The 23,943-nt window shown below is 35.5% G+C and overlaps 1 protein-coding gene across 2 annotated transcripts in view; it reads right to left on the bottom strand.

Annotated features, from left to right (window-relative positions):
• The window catches only part of LOC122844157 (glutamate receptor ionotropic, kainate 5-like), a 192,385-nt gene that overhangs the window by 16,975 nt on the left and 151,467 nt on the right, over positions 1-23,943 (bottom strand). For both annotated transcript variants that reach the window (XM_044139370.1, XM_044139369.1), the window contains exons 14-16: positions 16,177-16,290; positions 5,071-5,180; positions 3,204-3,377 (exon numbers count right to left, since the gene is read on the bottom strand). In XM_044139370.1, the coding sequence (XP_043995305.1) occupies positions 3,204-3,377; positions 5,071-5,180; positions 16,177-16,290 (398 nt within the window). The remainder of the gene's footprint in view (positions 1-3,203; positions 3,378-5,070; positions 5,181-16,176; positions 16,291-23,943) is intronic.

Below are 23,943 nucleotides of genomic sequence, written 5' to 3'. Positions count from 1 at the left end.
GAACAGGTTACATGTATTCATCTGGTTTGTGTATGATGACACAATGTGGTTTCTCTGTTCAGATGTTAGGACTGAATATTAACTAAACTAAATGAGAATTAAATACTATTTAATCTGTCATTATTATAATTTTAAAAATCGACAAATGAAAATGTTATTATTGGATTTTTTTTGGGCCCCAGACGACAAAAAAATTTTGCGCAACCTCAGCTACAGACTCCACTGCAGGTCAACTTCCAATAAAATTAAACAGTTTTTTTTTTTATTGATTTCTGTTATTTATAAATCCAGCACAAACGAGTTCCATACCATCTTAAGGTAAATGGACAAACATTTTAGGCTGTGAGAAAAGCAGCTTAATTAGAGTCAGACAGAAGGACGAGTTCAACCAAAGTCAACATCTGCAGAATTTAACCCTTTGAAGCACAAGGTGAAAGTAAATGAATGAAAGAGACAATACACTGAACAGCTGGGGAGAAACTCACACAGCAGGTCCAAAAGTTATTTCCTGGAACTCACAAAGTAAGCCTTTCCTGGAAACGTCAAAACCAGCTTATGGCCCTTTCGTCAGAACTAAACTGGAAGACTCATCTACCAAATGGCCCTCTCCTAATTAACTGCTTTTATAAGACAGTTTTGAAGGGTTAGGAAATTTACAAGCATCAGTTTTGTTTTTCTTTCCCTTTACAGCATGGACATGACTGAATTTCTCCATTGTTCCATCTCTTGTAACTGTTATGCAACGTGGACACGCCAGCCAACAAGCCACTCAGACATACAGAGACAGACCTCGTGATGTTGCAACTTGTGCCACGGCTATCATTAGCTTTTATGAGACTAAGTGCCAGACTAGGCAGAGTGCTGTCAGGAAAAATCCGTCGATGGACCCTCCAGCCCCTCCAGTATCGCTTTACCATCTGTCTAGCTGCCGCTACTGGGACAGAGGGAGGAGAGATATGAAAGTCAATGATACTCAGTCCAAAATGCCAATTACAAACTGAAACCAAATTTTTTAATTGACTGAAAACTCTGAAAAACAATTCTGCAATGTCCCTTAAAAATAACATAAACCCCAAAAGGCTTCTAAAAACATAAAATCAGAAAACCCACATCTAACATACTTTTCAAACAATTTGGAGAAAATGAAACAATTGTGCAGAAAAGGCAATGAATATTTTTCAGATTAAAAGTTTTAAAAGTGGAGACCAAAAAGGTTTCAAACACAAAAAAGTAAAACTAGCATCTGCATTATATCATCTACTGAGAGACCATTAGTAATCTGTCAGCAAATATTTTTGCTAAGTTTGGAATAGAAACTAGCTTAAATTAGAGAGAGGACAGAGGAGAGGAAGTAAAAACCTGAGGTGAAACTGACATCATCATTTTCACATTAGAGTCGATACCATCTGTTCACCTTCAGCTAATGTTGCTGAAGAGGAAGGAATGGGCAGATGGGAGGAGGGAGAAGGAAGAGCATTACAGAGATCTGCTCTGGCGCTTCTTCTTATCAGTTATCCTTCTTTCCTTGCTTTCTGGGGCAACTTTGTGTCTTTAATTCCTCCTTGACTCATGTTATAATGGTAATGACCACTAGGAGATGCTATTTATTGTCACCACATTGTTCCAGCACATCGACAAATATTACTGCAAATGTTAGACATTACTTAATATTTTTCTGGACTTTTACTCCCCGAAACAGTTATTTTTGATTTATTATGAGCCATTTTAAAATGACATTTTAGTGAGATTACATGATGGCATAATTTTGCCAGTTCACTTGATTCAAGGTGTTAGGCAGTCAAAGTGGTTTTCAGCTCCAGAGGACACAAAACAAACATGACAAATGCGCTCTGTGAAATAATTGCAAGCTGTTGCGACATGTTTGTGCATCAACCTTTCATGCCTGGAGAAAATACACATCTCTCAATATAACTTCCAAGACACAAAGAATACTTAATTTCTGCTTCCTATCCCATGTGTTGTGAGCATTTTACAAAAAAGGGAGAGCGTTACATTTCTGAAGTTGTGTGTTTTTCATGGTCAGAAGCTGGTGAGTAAAATTAATATTCTTCTGTGCCAAATGGATACTTGGACTCTTCAAATACTGATCTAATGACACTTATTATCCTGTACACCTCTAGAAAAGATGTGCAAACACCTTAAAAGACAATCTTTTATTGAGATTCATTTTTTAATGTGGTGGCTTAATCTCAGAATTATAAGTATGGACATTTGAGTGTTGGATAAATTATATACCTTATAAAATTAACATTTCCAAACTCAATGTGAAGAGTGGGTTCAGTTTCCATGGCAACTGTTCCTGCTTTGGAGATAAAGTGGAAAAATATTATTTTGTTCCTACCAACACAAATGTAAAGATATTGTGTTTGCTATACATTACAGAAACTTTAACTTGAAACTCTCCAACAGTTTTTTAGTTGGAAGAGAATGAAGAAGAAGTTAGGGAGGTTATGGAAAGAGAATTGGTCAAAGACCCCTCTTTGTTTGATTCAGTCTAGAAAAATGTTGAATGAAATACAAAGACAAAAAAAGTTTGTCCAATGAACAGTTTTTTTTTCTTAAAGTTAAAGCAGAAATTTTGGCCAATTTATTGCTACTGTAATTACACATTAACATATGAGACTAGATGTCAAAAATGCTTGCGGTGCAAAAAAGTGGGTGTGACTAATTAAAGGTTTCATTTTTGAAAAGCATAATTGTAAATGTGTCAGTAAAGTTGCCGAAAATTTAAAAAGCATAAAAGTGACATCTACCCCTCTTTTTTACGTCACTAAAATAAACTTCTTATTTTCCTTTTTGTTTTCAGACCAGATAGTGTTTGTGCTATTAAATGATTTAATCAGCAACGTGGAGATGTTTTGACAAATCAAATAAGTCAAAATGCCAATGCAGGTTTACTTATGTGTTAAATCAGCCAAAAATATTCTTAAATTTGAGTAGAGCGGACGACCCGTACAGAGGCTATACAGCCTTAATGCGTCCATCTGTTTGAGCCTCAACCGAGACTTTTGCTGTAAGTCCTCTCCAATTTGCTCTCTGGCCATTTCTTGTCTGGTGCCTGTCGAGAAAAGCTAATACTGCTACAAAAATATAACTTGCTCTTTTAGGTCAATAAGTTGCTGAAATGAATGTCAACTATAAACAACGTCGACAACAAAAAATGTTACTGTCTTGGTACCAACCAGACTCCGCTGACGCAGCGGGTGGACAGGGCCCGCGGCATAATCTCTGAGCCTTGCTGCATGAAGCCTCCAACTGGGAACCACAGACTGTTTCCCAGTGTGTACTGGTTCTCCAGGATGTCCCGCCGCTCCCGTAAACATGGGTGAGGGTTGTACCACTCATAAGGACTGAGCCTTAAAGAAAAAAGAGCAAATATGCAAAACTATGTTAAAAGGTATGAAATACTTTGTAAAAGGGATACAATGGTGATCAGATTAGACATTTTCTTCCACAAAGTTTATTGTCGAATAATAGGGTGACTGAAAAACATTCAAACCATAGAAAACAGAAACAAGATGTTGCTCTTTTGTAACACATTTTGAAATTAGACAAAGATATCAGAAAAAAAGACTGTATTAAACTTTTAAGGGTAGTCATAGAAATAGTCAAATATTTAAAATTTCAACCACAGATTGCTAATGCTAATATAGCAAGAAGTATTTTCTTCAGTTAAATTTTTATAAAAGCTTTATTTCTATGGTAAAAATCAGGGGTAACAAAATAATCACATAAGATTAATTGTTTGGTTAGACAAAATAAAAATCAACCAAAAAACAAAGTATATATCAGAAAAGAAGTTTTCATAAAATGGAAAAGGTTTTCCAGAGATACTAGAGACTATAAGCTCATAAACTGACGGTCACTTCTGACCCAAAACCTTTAGCGTTTTGATCAGAATTAATTCTTCCACCAGTTATAGTAAATTTTTGAGGCAGTGAAGCAGCAAAGCAGTAACTATAAGCATACTAAAACTCAGATTTGAATTTTAGTATGATGTATTTTTCTCTCTGCAGCCTACAGATTAATTTTTTTTTAGGAAGTCTGAGATCATTTCTGTTCTTTTGCCTTTCATCTCTCAAACGGATTCCATTTTCTGTTTTTATTGTTTAATTATGAGCTATCAACTGAAGGAAGTGAAGCCTTCATTGCTCTAGATGTTGCTCTGGGTCCTCTAGTGACCTCTTAGATAAGTTATTCACATGCTGTACAGTGAGTTTTGTTCTGCTGCCACTGGGAAAGTTCACCTCTGTTCCTTTCTGGCGGCTTCCTTGTAGTTCGCTGGATTCCTAAAGCTTTAGAAAGGGCTTTCCAACCCCTTCCAGAGGAATAGATATTTATATTTAACTTTGTATCTCTCTTTGTATGTATTATTTATTTCTTTTTCTGATGGGGGAATTTTAGATTGCTTCATATTGTGGTAATTTCTTCATTCTATAGGTCTGGTGCTGATCAGATGTGGTTGGTGGCAGTGAAGCAAAAAATTTGGTTTTGCATAGTTTTTTTTTTTTTACAATTTAACATGGGAACAATCAATTACTCAGACCAAGATGTTTTAGATATCCATTTCCAAAATAAATGTCATCATTATTACACTTATTATATAAATGCGCCATTAAAATTTGTTGGATAATTTGGAACATTTCAGTACGTCAAAAAAGGAGAAGCAGAAGGACGAATGCTGTTTCACAAAAGAGTAAAAAAAATGAAAAACTTGAAACGTCATTAAAAAGCTACCAAGCTGTCATCATATTCTTTGGCTAAATGAGTGCAATTGTAACATTTTTAGGCACTAAAAAATGAAAGCAAAATCTAATACCACTTTCCTAATCATTTCTTTTTCAGAGTGGAATGTGGTTCGATTTTTGATATTCAAGGTTATTTTTCTTGTTTCAGACTTCTTTTTGTGATTGTGATTAGCCATAAACCCTGGAGAACCCAGTAAGACAAGCCCATTGAAAAGTTCTGTACAAACTAAGAAACAGGCAAAACTCAAAAAGTGCAAAGTATCATGTTTTCTGAGGTGAAACTATTAGAAAGGTGTCATACCTGGCGGCGAGGAAGAGAACACAGCTGACAGCAAGGTAGGCCAGCAGCATGAAAAGCCAAACAGCAGGAGAAAACGGGTCGAGAAAGGAAAAGTAACCCGGTTTTCGAGCCTGAAAGAGAAACACAAAGAAACGCTCTGAGGATTGACAGCATTATTTTCCCTCTTGCTGCACAGTGGCACAGTTGGTAGAGCTGTTGCCTTGCAGCAAGAAGGTCCTGGGTTCGATTCCCGGCCGGGGATCTTTCTGCATGGAGTTTGCATGTTCTCCCTGTGCATGCGTGGGTTCTCTCCGGGTTCTCCGGCTTCCTCCCACAGTCCAAAAACATGACTGTCAGGTTAATTGGTTTCTCTAAATTCTCCCTAAGTGTGAGTGTGTGTGTGCATGGTTGTTTGTCTTGTAAGTCTTTGTGTTGCCCTGCGACAGACTGGCGACCTGTCCAGGGTGAACCCCGCCTCTCGCCCGGAACGCAGCTGGAGATAGGCACCAGCAACCCTCCTGACCCCATTAGGGAAGAAGGGTGTAAGAAAATGGATGGATGGATGGATTTTCCCTCTTACTTTACCTTCATGTGCTTAGCCTGAAAGAAAGCAGTGCAGGGGCTAAGACTCATAAAGTCGCTTTGTCTGACTGAAGGCCACCTTGATTATGACCAACCATCATTTAGAACAAAAACCAGCATAATAAAATTTTATCCTACTGGATGGGAGGGAAAAATGTAAAGGAAGGTTAAACCTATAATGAGATGTTTACGATTTGTTTCTACCTTAGGAATTTCTAAACTTTATCTTACTTATTTGATTAGATCAAAATAACTTGGAGACAGTGTAAGACAATGTCGCCCCTCGGATTCTATGAATAGGAGAGCAACAACAAAATGAGTGTTGATGAATTGGAAGCAGCAGTAAAAATTAACTCAGGCTGTTCAGCACCAGGGGGCAAGGGTGCTGATAAACATGGAGATGTCTTCACTAATGTGTGTGGCAGTCAAGAGCTTAGCCAATTAAAAAGATTACAATCTTTTAATGTGCTCATAAGCTTTGTAGACATATGCAGCATGTCTTGTGTTCCTAATGTGTATAAAGCAGATAATCTGCTGCCAGACACAAATGTATTGTATTGATTACTTTGCAAATCAAAAAGCTAATCTAACATTAAATTACTTGCTTTTGTTTGTTTGTTCCTTTTAGCTCAGAAACTTGCTCAAGAAATTATAGTGAGTTAATTGAAATGTTGCACATAGAAAAAAAGAGCATTTTTCCCCCTTTTTAAACAGTACACAAAAACTACGTATCCAAAATTTATTGTGAACATGGAAGAGTGGATTAAAAATTGAGAGATGGCATTTAATTTCATTAAAACATGACTTATAACTTTTAATTATTAAAAGTTAAACTTTATTTATTGCTGTAAATTGAATTCAAATTCTAGTTTATGCTGCTTTAATTAAATTGCAGGGTTTGAAATATAAAACATTTCCAACTGAAAAGCCACTCTTGATACTTAATTATTGAATACATATACATATAAGCTCAACAAAAGAGATATTCAATGTTTCCAATGTTATTTAGGTTATTCATCCAGGAGGTTGGTGCAATGTGCTGCTGTATCTCTGCAGCTTCCAAGCATTTCAGGAACCACTGATCATTCATACAGCATAGAAAAAAAACTTTTTTAGAAATGTGAACTGTGGATTCTGAGATTAGTACTGGAAACGTCTGTGCTGCTGCAACATGGCAACATGTTTTGATTGAGAGGCTATTTTAGGCTCGAACAGTTCTGGTTACAGGACAATAGTCTTTTCTAGCACTCCATCAGCATTTTGAAGCATAAATGTACCTCTAGTGGACCAAGAGCAGAAACTTTGCTGTCCATTTCTGTCACTTGTGCATCAAATTTATGGGCATACCAGAAACATGCAAATACAAAGGTTCCAGTTTGAGACTTTTGGACGTAAAAAAAGGGGGATAAAAAAAAGATGTAATCTGTGTGTGTGCTTCAAGAGTTTTTAAAACCTCTTGAAATAAAACCCAGAGGTTAAAATTGTGGGGGTTTTTTTATATTTCATTATCGTCTAATATTGCATATCCTGGCAGCAAAACTACAATATTATGACTACCAACAGGAATCTTTCTCAAGGTAGGAAACCAGACCTTACAATTATGTGGAGATTCTTTTCCCTGCTAAAAAATTTAAATGAAATAAAATAGAAATCTGATCCCACATATCAGTGGCATTCTACAGTAGCAGCCACAACAAGCAGGACAGCTGTGGGGCCTCCACTTCAAGAGCTTAAAGACTCCCAGCTGCCTGGCAGCCATATGAAATATCAGAAATCTGTTTGCAGCTGACAGACGTTGGCGTCGCCATCAATAGAAAAATAAAATTCTGAAATCAGCCCAGCAGTAAACCGCTGTTATTCTCCACCTCAGGGTGTGCTTTTCAGGGGAAGATTCCTTCAGCTTATCTGTGAGATGTGATATAAAGCCTTTAATGTCTCTGTCGAGCTTTAACTGTGTGAAGTCTGCTAAACGCTATCAACGAGTGTCAGTAAAGTCAGCACCAGTCCTAAAAAGCTCCAGGCTAAATAGTCTACAACAAGATTCAAGGCTCCAATTTCTCCCATTGTGTGTTGGTTGAGTAATCTAGGGCTTAGATATTGGCAAAAGAGGCAATGCTATCAAGTATAAAATAAATAAATAAATAAAAAAACTGTTGTTCAATAAACCTGATTCTAGTCCAGTAAAATTCTTCACTTCAAGTGTTACATGCTGGAACAAACACTTTGCAAATAAGAATATAGTAGAGCACTCTTTGTTATTGAGTTTATTCAAGACAGATTTGGTTATTTTTAAGCTTTAGTACATTTATTTATAATTTTCTAGAAGAGAAATATTTTATGTGAAGCACTGAATCCACAAGCAGCTTTATAGGCTGTTCTGTTACTTAATCTTTTAATTTGAACTCATAAAACAAAAACACATGCCTGATGACTTTTGTGATGTTATGATTACATAAGTAAATCATCACTTTTACAACATGCTGCATTCTGTAGTCCTCAAGTTTAGAACCAAGAAAAAACTCTTAAAGTCGTTTCAGCAGAAATCTTTTGTTGTGAAAAAATTAGAAGAAAGTTTCTGGTTGTGAGGATAAATCAGAGGTCTGTGGTTATTCAGAGTGACAGACGCACCGATTGGCAATTTAGCACTCTTCAGAACAATGTTGAGCGATGAAAACATATTAAGCACTGACAAATATCAAGCGGTGTCAGATATTTTCTGCGGTTTCAGAAATCATGCAGCATGACTGATGTTTTTTGCCCAGCTATGAGATTTTCTGCACTGTCTCTTGTTCCTCATCCTTCTCTCTCTTCTTGTAGCACCTGTTTTTAAAAATAGGCACATTAATGTGTAACTAGCTGCATACGTACTGTTGGACTGAAACCTTGAACAGGTTTATCTGAGATGATACTGCTGCATTCTGGCATCTTCCCTTACACAATACAGTTAGATTTGGTTACAGTTAGGATTTTATCATTTTGAGCTCACAATGTGTAACATGTTACAGATTTTTAGGAATTTGAAAATCACACAATGTGTGCAAGTATTAAGGCAAATAAGCAACAGGATAAAAAACAAGGATGTAGGAAGCTAAAGGAAAAGTAGCATTTGTTCTCACAACAAAATTATATTTATTCTGCAAATATTTATTTCAACAACTTTAACATTAATTTGGATGAAGGTAATAGTTTGATACACAGTATTGGATTTGTGGTGGAAAAACATGATTTAAACAATATTTTTGAAAATAGCTGAATGGTCTCTGTTTGTTGTTCTTGTTAACAGGTTAAATATGTAAAACAAAATAACTGTATTAAAAAATCTGAATAATGTAAATCAATCCAGTTCAAGTCTGCTAGTCTCTATCTTCTAATTTCTTTTACTTGAATCTAAAGTTTTAATGCTAATACCTAACAAATAAACAAACCTAAGGAAAACAAGTCTACATAAAAATCAAGATTGTATTTTAAGCAATCTCTGTTTCATTCAGGTTTGAAAAATTAAACTAAGTTAGATTTTGAATTAAAAAGAATCAAATCCATTTCAGATTACTTAAAATAAACTGTTCACTGGCCTCGACACAAATCAAACGCTCTCAATCTCACGCTAACTTTAGCAGCAATAGGTACTCACAGGGCTGACAGACGCTTTGAGTCTGTCACTCAAAATGTTTTGTCCCTGTGCAACCAACCTAATGCACATCAAATATATAAGACAGCTTGGACATGGTTTCCTAAGCAACAGAGGTGCTTGTCATTTTTCACACCTTTTATAATTCTTTATCACAGAGGAAAACTGTGTATTGGTTCCACAGCGTGTATAAAAAAAACTCTGTGCCGATGATTTAAAATGAAGTATGATTAAGCCCTTTTAATAGCGAGGCTCATCTAGCCTTTAGTTTATCATCAGTCCAAACAGCTGGGAAAGAAAATTCAACTTCTCAACTTTAGTAGACACTGAAAAATTGAAAACACAAAAAATCTTAATGGAATAGAGAAGGTTCAATAGGAATCTTGAGGTTACTATTGCCTTGTGGTCCATTAGCAGACGACCCTGCCAATATATGTGCCAAGATCAACATGGCCTGTCACCTCATCTACTCAGGGTTGTGCAGGCAGAAGGAGCAGCTTGGTGTTTAACAAAGTGAATTTATGGTTCAAATCTTCCAGTCCAGACTCATCCTGGAGGCAGGAGTTCCCGCCACGGATTGAGACGATGGATCTCTCACAGCACATCAGTGTGAGAACATAAATTGCCGCTGCAGGCCGTAACTGTGAGTAAAAACGTGCTCTCGGTCAACTTAATCTCTAAATAAACACTTAAGAAAATGCAGCTGGGACACTTCTGTGTGAGCTGGGCGTCGCTGTACACACATTAAGCAGCTGACTGATCACTGAGTCAATAAACTGATGCTGTCACTGTGGACTGGATCAAACATGGAGGACAGATGGTGGAGGTGCATACTAATGAGCTGCAGATGTACATTATCTGCAGACAGGGACCATGCAGCCATTATAATTCTTCCCGCAAGGAGACACAAGTGAATCTTTTAATGATAAGAGCAACTAAAAGAATGACTATCATCATTAATTGTTGCTGGAAAAGACTTGTGTTCTGAGCTTTAGTTTCCATTTCCCAGGTTCAAAAAATGCAACATTTTGAAAGGTAGACAATGTGATTTTCCACAGTTCCAAATGATTAAGGTTCTCTTTTATACTTTACACTAAGAAGGTGAAAAAAGGAGTTATCCTTTCCTTGAATATGACAAAAACTATTCAACATAGTTTTCAGTGATGATAATCTGGATTTCCTGTTTTCATTCAAAACATTGTTTGAATAATTGTTTTTAAAGTTGCATGTTTTCCCTATGCATCACTGGGTTTCTCCAAAAACTATGGTCTCTAAATTGTCCTAAGGTCTAAGTGTGCATGTGCATGGTTGCCTGTCCTCTGTGTCCATGTGTTTTCCTGTAATAGACTGGTGTGTGCTTAAGGTATTTTTTCATCTAAAAAATCTGGGTTCTCTAAACATTTTTCACCTTTTTTGTGCAGAACTTCCATTTTGAGGAACTTCCATTTTGAGGAAGTTCTGCATAAAAAGACTTCACTTGCTACCACTCTGTGGTTTTGCTCACATCTCTCCATTACCACACTGTGGAAAAGGGAGCAACGCAGTTATTACATTCTATGACGTTCAAATCAAATTAAGTTCATGAAGCAGGAAAGTAACTTTTTCTGCAAGATTTGTCTTTACACATTTAAATGTAACCTTATGGAGATATGCTATGAGAACTATTAGCAACTTATATTAAGATAAATGTCTTTATTATCCCACGGGGATAATCTTTTTCACATGCCATTACAATCCGTGGAAACCAATAACTTAGGCATCTCAGAAAAAGTGGAACATTACATACATACACATCAACATTAACATTTCCCACATAGACTCAGTCGCAGACATCTAAAATATAACATTCATCCCTCCATCTGTTTTTCTACCTCCCCATCTGAATAATATCACAAGAAAGACAGGGAAATGAATGATTGCCACAGGATGATAGTTGATAAAGTCAATGTGATGATAGCTGAGGGGACAAAACTTTTCTTAAAATGGTTGTTTTTTTTTCCAGCTCAGAGTTCTGAATCTGTGTCCAGATGGGAGTAAAGTGAAGAACCGGTTAAGAAGACGGTCAGGACTGTTTGCAATGTATGGTGAACATATTGTGTGATTTGTGTGAGTCAGACTTGGAGTGGGAAGGTGTAGAATCCTGGATGCAATGTGTGAGACTTGGATTATTATTTGTTTTTCTTGGTGGTGACAGTATCCTGAAGGAACAGGGAGAGCAGTAGAGTAGAATGGGTTGAACAGAGTAACAGAGTGATTTCAGTTTATGTGTAACTACAATCTATATTGTTGTGCATGTTTTTGTGTGAAGGTGATAACTAAAATTTAATTTTTTTGCATATTGTGAAGCTAAATATGTGAAAGTATTGATCTCTTTAACCTCTTCAACATTATGCAACATGTGAAAAAAGACACAATATTTGGATGAAGACAGAAACTTCATGTTTGACTAGATACAACTGTGATGAAACAAATGACCCATTGCCTAAGGGTTGTCAGAACATTCTTAAGTGAGTTAAGACTTTTTTGGAAACTTTGGTTGTGATGGCAAAAAAAAGATGGATTAAGAAAGCCCAACAGAAGAAACTGAGTAAAGATTGAGGTGCAATTCTGATAAAATGTAGGGCTTACTGTACCTTAAGGACATTGAGTTTTAAAACTTATATATAACATTTATTTTATGATGTTTAGTGATCAGATTGGGACTGATAAATCAGGAATGATGAAGTGATATTTAGAGCAATAATCATGACATCACAACTCAATTCTGAAGGCAAATAAAGGAAACATAAATGTGTCTTTGTATACCAGCTCTGTTTAAATTAACATCTTTTAAGATGCTTACCAGTATGCACATATGTAGAAAGCTGTTTAAACAAAAATAGTAAATGTTTTTTTTTTCAATCAGATTAAATCTTTCATTGTTCTAAACTCAATCATACGGTTGACTTTAATTAAGGAAATAATTAAGTTTATGTGAGAAATAATCAAAGAAAGATGATGATTTATTTGTTTTGATTGTTGATTCTATGTTGTATTGTGTTTTTGTGTCTGATATGATGTGAAGCACTTTGAAATGCCTTGCTGCTGAAATGTGTTATACAAATAAAATTTGATTTGATTTTGATTTGATGAACAAAGTTACCATATGTTGCAGATATAAATAAGGTATTGCACGATAGTTGTATAAACTCTCTATCCAGCACACTTTTAATGTGATTAGCCATAAACCCTTTTTCTGCATCTGCTTTTCAGTCCAATCCTTCTTTTCAAGGAACTCGGCATCTTGACCAGGGAGTGATTAGAGGAATCTTACATGACTTTTGATTATGGTCGTCTCAGAAAATCCCCCCTTTCAACCTTTTATGTTAAAGTCTCTAAGAAATAAGAAGACAGGAGCCCATCTACAAAGCAGCTTGCAGCTTTATTGTTTTGTATTGCATCAGCCTCTTCGGTAGAGACGCTTCAAAAAGAACCTTTTTCATTTTAGCACCTGGTTTTTGCTTGCTTTAGGCCTAAATTGAGCCAAGTGGCTTTTATTTATTTTTGCTTTTTGTTGTTTCATACTAAAAAAAAAAACAAAAAGAAAGACTTAATTTTATTTTAAAATATACTATGGATATTTTTTTCAGAATGTGGAGTGTAGAAAATCTGAGCTGATTGAATTCACTTTAGCTTAAAAAGGCATGCGCTTGAAAATGTAAGAATTTGTAGCACTTATGAAGTTCAAAAGCTTTCTGTAAAACTCGACTGTGGCTAGAATCAGACGAAGAGCACAAAACCCATCTCTAATGATTTGAGTGTTCCTTGGGGCACTGTGACCTCAGTAAATGTTAGAAGTTTGTGTGTTTCTTCATAGAGTTTGTTGAGGTTTAAATCCACACAGCCATTCTCTGTCTATAGCTTCTCCTTTAAAGTTCACAGAGAACCTGAGGCCTATTTCTACCAGTTTTGGGCACAGAAATTTAAATGAGCAAAATACAAAAGATAACCATATTGTTAATTCCAAATAAATCAGATTTTAATAACCTAATTTAAAAAGCTACTTTTAATGTGGCAGCTATAGTAACTGCAGTCTATGTTGTTACTGTTTTGGATCTGAAACACTAAAATCACGGTGTCCCTTTGTTTTAGTGTGAGCCAAGGCATTTTAAACAACAATTGATTCTCTAATTTAAGGGTTCTAGGGCACAATAAGAGGCTTAGAGCTGGAAGGAAGTGGATGCAAAATAAAGAGGGGGGATGAGCTTGTAGTGATTTAAAAGTAATCAATAAAATGTTTAATCAAAGGGGGAGCAGGCATAATTTAAGCAGGACTGGTGTGATGTATTCCCTCAGTGGAGTTGTTGGAGAGCTGATGCTGCATTTTGCTTCACCTGTAAATGAGAAACTGCTGCATTGTTTAGGTAAACACACACTGAGCCGCATTACTCCAGTTCATAAAAAGTTAAATATGCAAAATGCACGGACTGGCATGAATTTCTGACAGAATCGTCAACTTGAATTAAAATACCATAGTTTGACAGTATCTTAAAAAACGTATAGTACAAAATGTATAGTTTTATTGTTTTTATACAAAAATCATTTAGTCTTAATGTAGCTGATAATAATTACTAAGAAATATAAATGTCAACACATTTTTTGTCATTTTCATTTTTAATATACTTACCAAATCAATATATAAAAATACAAAATACACATTGTCTATTATTGCTGCTTGTTGTTTGCCAGATGTAGTTTTAAGACATTATAACCTTAAAATTGTTTTTCTTTGTAGTTTTGACAATAATAGATTTTTATTACAGAAAAACATTTTTTGAGAACTTTGTGTTCCTCCCAAAGTGTTTTCTTTTAATGCAGAATAATTAAACATCAATTCAACTTAATGAATGTTCTTCTGCTAATTATATTCATTAAGAAGGCAAACAAAGAACACATTTCTGTAAAGATTATTTTAGTCAGATTTTGCTCTCTTTTTTCTCATTATTTACTCAAGCACCAAATGTTTAGTCTTTTAAAGGAACTGCTGTCAATAAATTTATGCCATAAATGTTGAGTATTTTGTCTCTTTTTTTTTTAGAAACTAGTGAAAAAAATAACATCTAACAAGAGGTGAAAGTAAAAAGCATGTAACCATGAATATAGAATAAATATGACAATTTCCAAAAGTTGAACGGAAACGTAATAATGTTGCTACTTCCTTTAGGGGGGCAGTTTTTGTTGTGTAAAACATAAGTTTATTATGTTCTTTATAACACTGGAGCCAAACCCGTGAAATCAACAGCACGAATAAAGATAAAAGATTTAGCATTCACTGCAATCGTTTTATATCTGTCTTTAGTAAACATAAGTGATGACTGAAAAACAGAATAAAAAGGAAAATCCCAGAAGAAATTTCAAAAGAACTTTTTTTGTACATAAAAAGCATGCAGCATTTGAAAACTTCAGAACTGTCACAAATCCCATGTCTTGAATCTGCAGGTCTGTCAGACTCAGGAAATGGGGAAGCAGAAAATCCAGATTTTAGATTCCAGTCAGGAAGCCCAAGTCAACCATCCCCCATCAGAGGCTTAAAACTCACAATCCAAAGCAGGAGCTCTTGCCTCTATACCTTCCCTGCATAAAAAATAAATAAAAACATGCCCTCTATCTGTGTTTTCAGCTTTGCTTTCATCTGATCTGCCCCCCAAAAGCACCCCGCCTCTGCTTCGTCAGTGTTTGTAGTAATACTTTCTGTTGCTTTGTTGGAAACTCAGTTTGACTGTGTGACCTGAGCGGTCGAGCGACTGTCAGCGCCTGCAGCAGCACAGCTCGTGCTGAGAAGGAAGCCCCTGATGCAACTGCAGCTCTTTTTTTTTTTTTTACCTCTGAATTCATCAAATCAAACACACGGAGAGGTTGCAGACATAAAATGATATCAGGTGCAGACGCTCCACGCTCCAGCCTGTAGAACTTTAGTTAATGTTATTCTATTTCTTTACCAATCAATATCAGAAATCATATTTATGTTTCTAAAAAGTTATTTTTTTATCTATTAGATAAGGGAATAAAGAATGGAATCTGGAAACTCTAATAATTTTCCACTTTGGTTGATCTTTATTTAATTCCTAATTAGATTTGGGAAGTGATGACAGACAATCCTATGATTTCCAGACTAGAAAGCCTCAGATCAGGCTGTATGCTCAGGACTGTTTTCTTGTTGGAAGGATCAACATGTGGCCCATTGCTAACTGTTTTGAAGACTCTGTTTTTTAAAAATTGATTTCCAAGATTGTCTCTATTTACTGTCAGTTCTTCCTTCCTCTCATCAACTCTGGCCGCTTTCCCTTTCCCTGAAGAAAAAGCACATGAATGGCACAATTTTTCATGGTTGGCATATTCTGTTCAGTATATCAGCTTTGGACCTTCCTTCACATGTTGGTTGGGTTCTTTAACCCAACTAGATGAAAAAGAAAAATACTTCTTATTCCTTGCTTCCAACAAATGCTTTTTTTGTCACGCTTCCACAAAGGCCATATAAAAAGGGAAAACAAATCCTGTCATCTCCTATTTAAATTGTAAATCTTTTTTTATTATTATTATGCCAAATCATGAAAAAGTTCAAGGAGTAATAGTTCCTTTGCAAGGCACTGTATATGTACAAATGACCTTATTCAACATTAAGCTCCTCTGCTTCCTTGAGGTCCTCTTCTGCAGAAACACAGAACTCCTAGTCAGAAACAACCAACCAGAGCCAGGTGGAAGGTCTCAGCGCTGTCAATCATTCTTATGAAAAGATCTGAGATTCTTTCATGTTATTTGCCTCATACTAAACTGTCACAACATAGTGATAGTTTAAACAAACATGTAAAAATCATTTTATTTATAAAAGTTACCTACGGCAGCTTTAATCGAAACTGAAAATGTAAAGGCAAGCTCACCAGATGCACTTGGTAGAGGATGCTGATTCCCAGAGTCATGAATGGCTTGGAGAAATCAATTACCTTCTCCCTCTCTGAGGTGATGGTGAAGCCGGCGACGGCCAGGTCAGCTTTCTAAGGCAAGACACAAAACATACCAGATATGATTGTTTAGCATTTGCAACTTCCAGGTACTGAAAGAAGAAAGAAGGTACAGGAGAACGAAAATGGAAATGGATTCTCTTTTTTTGACTTGTGGTGCAGGTGCAAAAAAAATTGAAAAGTAAAATAGATAAAGAATCTCAAACATAAGGTAGAGAAAAATAGGAGAAGGTAGAGAAAAACAGGGATAGCAGAGAGTGTCACTGGAGGTCTCATAGAAAATAAGAAACAAAAGCCACACAACATAAAAGAAAGGAAGAAGAGTCAAGTGGGACAAGTAACTTCAAGGAAAGCTGATATTTGGGTAAAAAAGCAGGAGACACAATAATTGAACTGAAGAAAACAAAAAAACTAATTTCTTTAAAGTGATATACCACCAGAAATATTTAGTCCTTAAGTAAATAATGAGAGCAAAGAGAGCAAAAGCTAACAAACATCATCTTTATGGAAATGTTTTCTTTGTTTTCCTAATGAACATAATTAGCAGAATAACTTCCAGTAAATTGCATTCATGTGTAACTATTCTGCATTTCCAGAAAACACTTTGGGAGGAACATAAAGTTGTCAGAAACAATGTTTTCTGTTACAGTGTTCTAATAGCCTTTGCCTTGAGATACCAACATTTTCTTCCACTGCAGGGTTGATTGTGTAAAATAGTTTCATCTTTGCATCTTCAAAGAAAAAATTTCCAACAATGAATTTAGTTCATCTCTTACGAACACAAGAGGTCGTTATAAGGATCATTTGGCCATTGACATGGCAATACTATACTAATGGTAATTAATACTTTACAGTCTTGGCTGTAGTGATAATATGTTTTATTTCAGGCAGTCTGTCAGGTCACAGAATCTGAATAACAGAACAGTAATCATGGATCCTTAACATACAATTAGATTAAACAAAGTTTTCTGAAAACTTTCTACTGCTTATGAAAGGAAGAACCCAAGATCAGATGAAATTTGTCAGGATTTTTGTTCATGCAGAGATGTGTATTGGAAATCCATGATGTATTAGGACAATAATAAACAGAAAGACAAAATGGACTGACAGGAAACAACAGATCTGTCAATGGAGAAACTGGTGAAATAAGGGATATTTATGGTGGAGAGCTACACAGGTGAGTTAAAAAACAGATGAGAAACAGCTTTGAGAGACACAAGAAAAAGTGTAAACAAAAATAAACTCAATTTTCAAAATGTTTTCACCTCTTTTCCCTCAGAAAAGGTGAAAGGTTTCCCAAATTACAAACTGTGTTTTAAGCCATCTCTAATCAGGGCAATATACTTCAATTAAAGTTTGACTCATGTTTATATTGAATTATTTTGCTGGTTCCGTTTTGCATTTTCACAAACTCAAATAATGGTTCATAATTCTCAAACTGTCCTTTAAAGTACCTCTGTTCATCCTGGAATGATCCATCTTGTCTTAATTTTAGATGTTGTTCTCCAGCTGCCTTAAAACTGTGACAAATAATTTTCAAATTTAGTATCCACTGGAAGCTCGAGGCAACAATTTATGATCGATAACAGTCAGACACTTGCAGTACTACCACAGTGTCTATACATCATACATAGTTTTGTCTGCCAACCTGTCATTGCTTTTCCCCCTTACAAAATGCTGCCAGTTAAATGACTTCAAGATAGCGGAGGCTTCTTCAGGGTTTATGTAACCGAGTGTCCTCAGTCAGTCTGACAGGCGATGTTGTTTATCTGACTCTGTCATGACAACTACAAAATAACTGAATTAATGCAAAATAAGAGTCTTAAATATACATATGGGGTTCATAACAATAGCTTAAGCTACAATAACCTCTAATTCATGCTTTGCAAAACATATTTCAGTTTGTCAAGAAATATTGTGGGATTTTAATATTGCAAGAACCTGTCCCAATGGATCTCCTAAACATCTGACATTAAATAGGAAATGTCATAAATCTTAAAATTATTGGCTAGATTTTAAATGAACTGTTAATAGTAAATATTAACCAATTATGTATTTTTGGTTTTGTAGTTTCACAACAGATTTTGCATTAATTGAAAGCTGATCAGTGGCTTTTAGGCTAAGGGAAATTAAAGGGAAATTAAATGTTGATGAAACTCCTATAATCTAATCTTCAGAGTCATCATGGATAATGATGCTGTGGGCAGGAAGGATATCTGATAGCAGTCAGTCATGCAACATATCTGAAGAGGCCTCTGACTGAAGATTGCTGGTGTATCACAGTCTCATGATGGTCATTACATGCTAGCAGCTTAATTTCTAGTTAGCAGAGAAGGAATGTCACAGAAATGTGTCCTGGATCCATCAGTTCTTGGACATCACTGCAGATTCACTTCTTTTGTTTTTATCATCTCCCCTTAAATCTCTTTCTGGCTGAACAGCCAGAACTCCTGGAAGAGAGATGTTGAAGTCAGGGATCTGTTTTTCTCCCTTGATGATTGAGACAGTTCCTCTTTTCTCTCTGCTGTTTGGTCCTGCTCTGCATCCATGAAGCCTCTCTATGAGGTCATAGTTAAGGCACCACTTGAGATTTTGAGATGCTAATTAGCTGCTTCCAATTATAAAATATACATTTTGACCCCAGTTACACAGCATCATAGCAATAATCATAAAGTTAAAAAAATAAGGGGAAAAATTCTTCATATGCCACAGCTTGTAAAACAAGGGGGGATAATTATCTAAACATGCAATAGATACTTGAACCCCCCAAAAATTAACAACAGTTAATTTTTTCAAATCATTATGCATGTAATAGATCTACCCCAACATGCTGCCACCATGAGTGGTGCAATTCTGAAAGTGTCTTAGAAAAAGATTAAGAAAAGGAAACAACAACCTGGATGATCACCTCCTGCTTATTATGCCAGAAGCTTAGATTTATTCTGTAAAGACACTGATTGTCCAAACACAACTCTCACATTCATCAGACATAAATGGCCATCCGAGTCTGTATGGCCAATATGTTGCCTAATTTGAGGAATCATGCTGAGAGACGCATTGATTAATAAAAATTCTGTTCAGTTGAAGGTACCGCTCAACCGTTGTGTCATGACTGAATGAATCCAAATGGAGGCCGCCAGTGTTTCTGAAATCACTGCTTTGCTGCCAAGTGATGAAGGCAATTTTTAAACCAGGAGTTAAAGTTACTGTTGCCAGTCTTGAAGAAAAGTAAATTAATGCTTAAAAACTAACTTCAGTTACTCCATCATACAGCTTCAGTCAGTAAATTCATTTGCAGTCGCATTTCATTTCTTCAAACCCAATTTAATCAATGCAGGGCTCAAATTAACTTCTATCCTACTGATATTCAGAGATGATACACTGACTGTTGAATGTCCTGAATGCATTATGGGATTCAAAATAACGGTCGGCACCTTACTCCCAAACATTTAAACCACCTCTGCACAGATTCTGGAGCTTTTAATGAAATATTGATTTTCTTACTGTAGAGAAGTCAGTGTTTAAGGTGCTGCTGTCTCTGAATGTATTAGGAGTTAACAATGAATTGCTATTGTGCCGGTGTCATGGGACAATGAGAACCTTGGTCCCTAACAAGTGCCTTTTGTCCCGATTGCGTAAATAGTGGAACAGTAGGACAGAAGGTTACACCAGACACAAATGTAGACAAACTGATAACAAACTTGATCAGCATTGAAATAAAACACAAATTTCTAACTGGAGGGTGGACTCCGCCTGTCTGATTGACCCAAAATCAGTTCTATGAAGTGCCAGACTTTATTTGTTCTTTTCAGTTTTTACCTAAAAAAGAAATCTGAATTATGTGAGAGTACTGTGTGTGCTTGTCTAACGTCCCTTCTGAGTTCTAAAGTAAATTATTCACATTTTGTACGTGTGCTTAGTGCTGAATATGGATAAAGTCGTCATACAGAAGAATGAATTCATGAAAATGTTAACTGTGAAATATTACCTGGAGTTCTAATTCAGACTCTCTATTCTTCCTTGTTAAATATACAGAAACTAGCTCTCTTCATCATATTCTTGATCTCATTCTAATACAAAGAGTGGACTATTATTAATAACTTTTGAAGTGTGTGACCACGGAGACTGTGAGAGGAAATTTGAGTCTCGTATGCATCTGATCATGCAGATACAAAATTAAAAGCAGCAATTGTACTTTTTCCTTAGTTTCCATGAGCAACTTTATAGAGAACAGCTATCCCAACTTGCCCATTTTGGTTTATCATAGTGTTGACAACATTATAGCCTGAACAATAAATGATAATCAACTAAAAAAAGTATCATCAAGAGGAGGCCGGCCATTTGGTTTGACTTACAGTTCTGTACTTTAGGGCATAATGCAACCCACTATTAAAAGGATCTTAGCTAGATTAGAAAAATGTGATAATTTAAGAGAAGTTGAAGCTAGAACAACTTGTTAAATTCAAATAGTGGAAAAAGAGAGAAGAAAACAATCCCCAGGCTGTAGGCAGGCAGAGATTTCAGCATTTTCCTTAAGCCTATGCAGACTTAATTTTCTGCTTTAATTGACATTGGTTTATATTCTATAAAACAATATGACAATCTTTTCTTCATGTGCCTTGAGACAACATGTGTTGTAAATTGGTGCTATATAAATAAACTTAATTAAATTGAATTTTCACTGAGCTCTTATTGGAGCAAACTGAGGGCATTAAATGCTAAGTGAGATAGTAAACTTTCTTTATTTCACTCTGTAATATTAATTTTCCCAATTCACTCAACAAATATTTCATACTTTTGAAGTTGCTCTGCTCCATCCCTAAAACCATTCCTGTTTAGAGAAACCCATTGCTGTTGAACTTTCTCTGCTCACGGATCTCTGCAGTGAATTGTAAGAACACAACAAGCATGCCCTAAAGAAGGCAGGAATGTAAACACGTTGTTATTCTGCTGGCCTTAACATTTATCTGACCACCATTTTGTTCCACAAGAAAGTGCAAAAAAAAAACAACAAAACAAACAAAAACATTCTGCAGGTTTCAACCTTGCAGAAAAGTCAACATCAATGTGCAATATCAAAATATTTTTACAGGAGACATTACATCTGGTCATAGAGACATACTGTTGAGGAGGAATCAAATATTTTAGCACAGAGGTGAAAAAAAATATTGAGAGCAGTGTTTTTGAGTGAGAGGAGTTTAAACTGAGACTAAAAACAAAGAATCATTCTCTGTATTTGTCCTTTTTTTGGAAGTAAAAATATCTCTAATATGGAATCAAGAAATATTAAATGCTTCAACAATAAGAGTGTAGTTTCGGATTGGCTTAAACTACCATGTTCAATTTACTTAGCAAACATTAACCTTCTAATTAATCTTATATTCGTAAATAATGTTACATTTTTACTCTGCTAGCAAATAGAAGGTGTATTTATGACAATATTTATCAGTCAAGTTAAGGGATTACTCAATTATGTATTACATATTTTTATTCTATTATTAAGTCTTGATCGTCAAAAAATGTTTTCAATTTTATTGTAAAAATATGTTTGCAGCAGGTTATTTTACAGAACTAACTATTTATATATATATTTGCTTTCATATTTGGCACAAAAAGAATCGAAACACTTTTTGTGTTTACAGCTTCGGTTCCACTCACACCCCGGCTGATGAGACTGCAGTGAAATCTGTTGGAAAATTGGCTGGTCCATCTATTCAACTTTACATAATGCAAAAGCATGGGCCCTTTCTTCTTTCTGCCCTCAGTGGAGCGAGCACCAAAAATAATGAAGCTACTGCTGTCATGAAGTGGTAGTAGGAGAGGGACCCAAATGTAGACTAACACATGAGGCCAGAGCCAAGAAAAACAATGTTTTATTAAACAAATAGAAGAGCAGACACACATCCCGAACTCCAAAGTGAATCCCAAAAAAAATCAAGGTCCAGCACAGAAATAAGAGTGAGCAAAAAACAAGAATGACACAAATGTAGACGGAAACACTGATGACCTGCAATGCAAGCCAAGAAAACCAATGTGCATACAAAAACTCAGAAATATACTCTGAAGGGTCGGAGATAAAAGGTGTCTGAATGAAGATGAGCAGACTGGAGGCAGAGAACAGGTGGTGGAATAGACACAAAGGAAAACTATCAATAGTGACTGGCAGAGAGAAGCTATACAAAAAAATTACAGTTTCTACAGAGCAAACAAGAAACTAAATGCAGAGATGTAGATGGTAAAATGTCTTTTGAAGGTATTCAAGCTAGTTTAACCCTTTTATGTGGGCATAGACAACAGATGAATGGATGGATTTTCAAAGTTATTAAAAATCTGTAAAAGTATGCTGTGAATTTATATTCAGGTCTAAACTCTTTTGAGCCGTCATTTGCATGAATCACAGTTGTAATCCAGTTGGGGTAAGTCTTTATCATTTTTGCACCTCTGAAATATTTGCCTCTCCTTTGCAAAAAAGCTCAAGATCAGCAACCCTTGACAGAGGAGAATCTGTGAACATAAATTCCCAAGTCTTGCTACTGATATTCACTTCTATACGCCCATTATAACATGTAACGGCGTCTTCACAGGTCTGTCCAACAAATCAATTAAACAGCTGCAGCTGATCCAGAATGCTGCTGCTCGTGTTCTCACTAAAACCAGGAAGATAGAGCACATAACACCAGTTTTAAAGTCTCTCCACTGGCTCCCTGTAGCTCAAAGAATAGACTTTAAAATACTGTTGTTAGTTTATAAATCACTGAATGGTTTAGCACCACAATACATTAAAGATTTGCTGCTGTTGTATCAACCTTCCAGAACTCTCAGGTCTTCTGGTTCTGGTTCTGCTCTGCATCCCCAGAACCAGAACCAAACGAGGAGAAGCGGCATTTAGCATCTATGCACCAAAAATCTGGAACAAACTTCCAGAAAACTGTAAAACAGCTGAAACACTGACTTCCTTTAAATCTCAACTAAAAACCCACTTGTTTAGAGTTGTATTCGAAACGTAATCAATTGCAAATTTATTGATGTTGTGTTTTTATTGTTGATTCTATGTTGCATTGTACTTTGTGTTTGATTTGATGTAAAGCACTTTGAAATGCCTTGCTGCTGAAATGTGCTATACAAATAAAGTTTGATTGATTGATTGATACCTGAACTACAATAGCATGCCTTCAATCAAAACCTATGATTTATAAAGCCCATTCTAATGTGAATTCACCTGATAGGATGGAAGTTGATGATTAATTTTCAACACTGATGATCCAAACTATGCCACTATAATCCAAACTTTTTGTTTTGGTTACGGTGTAACCTCTAGATGTATTTTCTGTGGGACTGACCTGTTTTGCTCTTCCTACACCAGCTAAAACCAGTTTTTATGTCCTCACTGAAAAAATATATGCCCACAGAGAACAGGTGGTGAAACAAACAATGGAAGACTATCTATAGAAACTAGCAGAGAGAAACTATAACTAATAATAATAATAATAATAATAATAATAATAATAATAATAATAATAATAATAATAATAATAATAATAATAATAATAATAATAATCACAATCATAATCATAATCATACTAATAATAATAATAATAATAATAATAATAATAATGATATAGCTTCTACAGAGCAAACAAGGAATAAACCAAATCCTTAAAATACTGAACTGCACATAGAAAATTA

Source organism: Gambusia affinis, linkage group LG14, assembly GCF_019740435.1.
Source record: "Gambusia affinis linkage group LG14, SWU_Gaff_1.0, whole genome shotgun sequence".
NCBI lineage: Eukaryota > Metazoa > Chordata > Actinopteri > Cyprinodontiformes > Poeciliidae > Gambusia > Gambusia affinis.
Note: the sequence above shows the minus strand (reverse complement) of the source record. Positions and strands in the feature narration are given on the sequence as shown.